The sequence below is a fragment of the Acyrthosiphon pisum genome, unplaced genomic scaffold, assembly GCF_005508785.2.
Source record: "Acyrthosiphon pisum isolate AL4f unplaced genomic scaffold, pea_aphid_22Mar2018_4r6ur Scaffold_5;HRSCAF=24, whole genome shotgun sequence".
Lineage (NCBI taxonomy): Eukaryota > Metazoa > Arthropoda > Insecta > Hemiptera > Aphididae > Acyrthosiphon > Acyrthosiphon pisum.
In genome coordinates, this window is record NW_021775710.1 from 4,505 (window position 1) to 10,283 (window position 5,779).

At 34.1% G+C, this 5,779-nt stretch overlaps 1 protein-coding gene across 1 annotated transcript; it reads left to right on the forward strand.

The window, feature by feature from the left end:
- Positions 1-1,621: 1,621 nt before the first annotated feature.
- On the forward strand, positions 1,622-3,263 carry LOC100569063 (the record flags this gene model as incomplete). Its single annotated transcript, XM_029492692.1, is given in 2 exon segments — positions 1,622-2,196; positions 2,548-3,263. Coding segments are annotated over 2 exon segments (687 nt in total). The 3' UTR covers positions 2,746-3,263.
- Between the last annotated feature and the right edge of the window lie 2,516 nt (positions 3,264-5,779).

The following is a 5,779-nucleotide window of genomic DNA, read 5'->3' on the forward strand; positions in this document are numbered from 1 at the left end:
TTAATAGGGAGCCAATGATTGTGTAAAACATACAACAAATAGTGGACCGCCTTGGTTAACATGCGCTAGATGCGCATACTATAATATATACAGCTGCAGGAGTATATGTTTGTCGAGTGAAAGTGTGAGCGCACTTCTCCCTAGGGGCATTGTCGCGGGCGTTTCCGCGGCAGTTTGCGAAAAAAATTCAACGCGTTACGACATTTTTCGTTGTTTTGCCCTCGTAAAAATATCGTAAAATAACAAATTTAGCCAATGCATATTATATTTTATCACTATGATATGCACGGTACACACTTTCAGCTGTGGGTATGTTCGTCGTCGTCGAGTAACGACCACGCCCTTTGACTGCATTACAAACCGCAGGACCGCAAACGCTGTCGTACTTTCCAATGTAATAGGTAATATCGTTATTAAAACCAATAATGGTTTTTCATTATTATTACCCGTTTAACCTCTGCGGGTAGATAATAAGCATCTAAGGGCAATCATAAATTCGAGTTACTCGACCTGGAGTTATAAGCCGCAATGAGGTGGAGTTAAACCGGGTCGTAGGTAAATCTATTGAGTCGTCACTCATCATCTATAAATGAATATTGTAATATCAATGTCATACTTTATGATTATTGCATGCACTCGTAAAACATATTAATTTTCTACGAAACATCATGCGATTATAATAGGTATGAATGGCATTACGTCAGGTACGATAGTAATATGGATTTACAAATACGTAGGACGTAGGTGTCAGTTTCGTTATATCACGTTATCCAGAAATCGGGTTACCGGTTCATAGGTACACATTACGGCATTACGCCCGTTTGTGTATGTAATTTGTATTATTGTACAATGATTAGCAAGTGTTGCAGCTGCTGCGGATGCCACCGCACTTCAGTAATTCGGGTTAACGAGTAGATATTAATATTACAAAATATTTGATAATGCTGCCCGTCACTTTAATGATAATAATATTGTATTATGCCTAACGATAGCGAAATATACTTTGAGCAAACGAAGTAATAAGCATATTTTTTCCTTTTTTTTTAAATGCAACATTAAAAAATGTAAATATACATTACCATCGTGTGTGTATGTGCGTTGGTGACACGCCGAGACACCGTTGAAAATGACCGGTGGGAGATTACGCGGACAAAAAAAAAAAATTTGTAGCAACCCTGTGCTATGGAAGGAAACACCAACGTCCAACACCAACGATCACCACGTACGAGATAACTTTTCGGGTCACCACCACGAGTTGCACAATACAATAAAATCTTAAACAAGATCAATTTGCTTCATTCAATGTGTAAAAACCCTTTATTACTCAACTTGAATAATCGATCAAATATTATATTAGACATACCTATTATTATATTATATAACGCACACAATTTCTGCTCGCGGCATAAGTTCGGTTATTCCGTAATAAACATGGCGGGTAATGATTGAATTAAAAAAACTTACATTGCATTTCACACTAAAAATGTACTCGTGAACAACGTATTTGTAAACGAATAAAACTTTAATTTTATTACTTATAAAACTATCAATTTGTTGTTATAATATTATGAAATGTATTTTTTGAGGTTTTGTATAACTTTTGGTTTTATCTATTTTACAGATCAGTGGTAAACATCACCGTCGGTTGCTGCTGCATCGGCCATACAGTGATTTACAACATATTGAAAATACCTAAGATCAACCGAAATGACACCTTTACAGACCACAACGACATCGGTTCGACGGTGTTCCGTCTTGACGGCCACTCTACTGCTGTTGGTAGCGGTAGCCACCAGTTTGCCATCCGGCGCCCGGTCGTCCGCCATACGTCCCGCGTCGTCCGCTGCATCGACTGATGCTGCCGCTTCCCCGTTAGTGCCAAGCAGTTGGCAAGGCGTTTCAGCCGTCCACGCTGACGTACCAGCAGAGGCCGAAGGAAGGGCCGTGGTGGTCAGGAAAAAAAGGACGTTGCTCAAACTCAAGCCGCTCATTGTGTTGCCGGTCAAAGTCGCGTTGGGCACCGGCGCCAAGCTGGTGGCCGGGGCCAAGTTCGGAGCCAAAGCTGTCGGATTGGGCTCAAAGGCATTGGGCGTCAGTCTCGTTGGACTGAAAGCCGTCCATAAGGTGGCCAAAGTGACGGTGAAGGCGGCCACCGCTTTGGGCGTGAAGGCAGTGCTGCTTAACTTTTTATTCCAGGTACGATAATATATATCTATGATGCTCATGCGCATTCGTCATATTAGCGACGTAGCAAGTGTATAGATAAAAATGAAATATCCAAAGCACACTATGACATTAACTGAAACCATAAATTATAATACAGCAATATTTAATTACAAAGTTTCGTATGAAATTAATTAAAATAGAACACAGATTTCCGTATAAAAACGCTTATTATATAATACTATTTCTCCTACCTATACAATTTCTAGCTTCTCCATTCTTGTACAGACCCGGCCCACATCATATCGTTTGCATTCGTTCCTTGACATATTGTAATGAAAACTGATCGTATCGTTTTATTTGTTTATTATTACGCGTCTGCAGAAAATCAATCAGGTGATCGACTTTAAGACCCGCTTGCTGAGCAACCTTGATCAACGCAACCGGCAGCAGAATGCACAATTCCTGTCTCCAGTGTTGCCCCAATCCTCTTCGTCTTCGAAATCGGGATCGATCGGAAACAAGGTAAGCTTGCAGCGATTTACGATATATCGTGTAATTATTATTAAAATGTGTATATAAGAGATATAGGTATAATATACAAATGTATACTATTTTAATGCACATTATACATAGTGAGAAAGCACGAGAGTGGACATGAGTGGTATCACCGTATTGAAGTATTTTTTAGACTGTCAAAGTGGTATACAGCAGTATAATTTACAGTGGTAGAGAACGAAAAGGATGAAAAAGCGATTGATGTTTCGGTTGAGACTTTAATGCAGGGTCAAATCGATATATCAATTATAATGTACAAATTGCGTAATGATTACCGTATACAGTTTGGAAATCATTGTGAATAAAATGTTTTATAGCAGAGTCTGAGATGTGTGATACAGTGATAGTTAACGTTAAAGCGATGAGTAGTGTTGTAGTGATCCGATATATATGTATTATACAGAAAGCGGAAAGTTTCTACCACTCATATATGTGATTTAGAAATTACTATAATAAAATATATTTACAGTATATAGTTTATATATATATTAAATACCACTTTATGTACGGCACGCACTTCACAGTATTTTATACTCACAAATAGTAAATATAATATACATATACAGTGGAATTTCAATAATTAGAATTTCAACGGAATAAATCATAAAAAAGTTAATACGATTTAAATAAATAAAAATGTAATTTGAACACAAAATATTAAACAATATAACGCTGACGTGTAAAAAAACATGTAAGTCTGCCATTTTTTAAATTCACAGATAAACGAAAAACAAAATCATCCCAAATTTGGTTTATTTTATCCTATTTTATGTAAAATAAGTTAACCGTTTGAGTTTCTAACAGAATTGTAATTTACTATTAAATTAAAGTTTGTTACAAATTACAATATAATATGAGCCTAATTATCGTTAATCCACTGTATACATATATAAAAAAAACTTATAACTCGAGCACTTGTACAATTACACTAACCTCTTATACACTTGTACACTATATTTTAACAATCACCATCGGCACCAACACCAACTACACCAATAATAACCCACCCTCAACATATAATTTATACGCTTGTAGAAGACAGGTACAGATCACCTATATATACTATAATAATTATAGTATAATATTATATTATATATATGTACATAGAATATACATTTAATACGATTGATGTGTAATGATTGTGAAATTTGTATTTTACAATTATAAAAGTACTATAGACATATCATAGCCTATCCATATATAAATACAATAGCTACAAAATGTATCATATTATACGATGACGATTAAATTCAAAATATTATGTAACTTGATCATATGCGTTTGTGACAATGGTAGTGATAGTTACTGAAATACTAAAATATATCATATTATCATATTCATATACCTGTTTATATAGTTTATATATATATAATATTATATATCCAATATCCATAACATACGATGACGATGACGACGACGGTAAGTGATGATGACGAAAGTTGTATTTATTAATAATGTGAATTTTATAATTCGCATCTACGTATATGAATATACAATTATACCTGGAGGATGATGACGAAAAGAAAATTGTAACACAAAAAACTACCACAAAAACCGACAAAAAAAACAACAATAAAATACGGCGGCGACAGTTAAAATATATTCTATATATTATTATAAACTAAACATTTAATTACAAAATAGCTTCGACGGGACGGCTACAACGAAGATTATAAACAGTACTATTTTACGTTATACTGAACACATCACAATAATATCATTATAGACTTCTATACTTTATGTGGTATTACAATATGATATAATACATATCTACATACACATTATACGACTCCGTGATTTCATAATCGGATCTGGCCAGTAATTGATTCTCGATGGACAAAATTTACGAAACAACACGTTTTTATAAATCGGCTAATGCATTTGAAATAAAGTACTTATTACGAATAATAAACAAGCACCTAAACATAAATATAAAATATGCATAAAACTCGTTTTCAAAATGTCAGTTTTTCTGTTGACAATGTAGTTGGTACGTTGTACATTTCAGTTATATAACCAACATTAAATTAACTTTTGAATTCGTTTGCAGATGGGATAATTGTAAGAAAAACGAACCTATACGTATAGTGTTATAAATCTTTCGAGAAATCTACTTAATTTATTGCTATATTATTTATTACTAAAATACGACATAAAATAACAATTATAACGACGACGACTTTTTAAATGCACGCCCGTACAGCGGTATGCGTGTGCCGTGTGTGTCTACGTATGTGTGTGATCACGCGCGCGTGTAGGCATGTCGGAGAGTGTGTTTATTTGTGTGTGTGTGTTTGTGTGTGTTGCAAAAGGCGTACGATATATTATTGTTTTGTGTACGTTAGTTGTAATAACTAATAATAATAATATTATATTTAATTCAGTGCTCGGGAATTTGGAAACATATTTAGGTACCTAGTGAATGATCCATGTGGTTAACATTGGTTTATTCCTCTTCTCATGACTGTTCATAATATTCAATATAATTTCTTGTGTCCGGAGGAGACAAGAATTGCCATACATTGAAAACATCTCATTCACATTTTAACCGTATCTAATAATATCAGTACTTAGGCTGTATATTCACATGCAAACTATCTATAGTATATAGATTTACCTATACGGCTATAGGGTTGGATAAACGCAATAAATCATTAATTACACATAATTCCGGTGTCGAAAATTATAATTAAAAAATTATAATCGAATCTATATCATTTATTGATTTTATGTATATACTAGCCGATACAGTTCCTTTTATTTTTCTTTATCGATATCGAAATTTTCTGCTACAGTTATTATACCTATTATCTACGGCTAAACGTCACGTTTTAAATACTAAACATTCGAATACAATATTTACCAAATCGAAGCGCGTGGATAAATGGAATAACATTAATGTGTCTGCAAAATGACTACAGTAGTTTGGTTCACATGCTGCTGTAACCGCAAAACCGTTTAACCGAATTCGGGCACTGAATTTATATTAATACTATATTATTATATAATAAAATATAATATACTATGAATAACATCGAACGACGAATGTGTGTGTGTG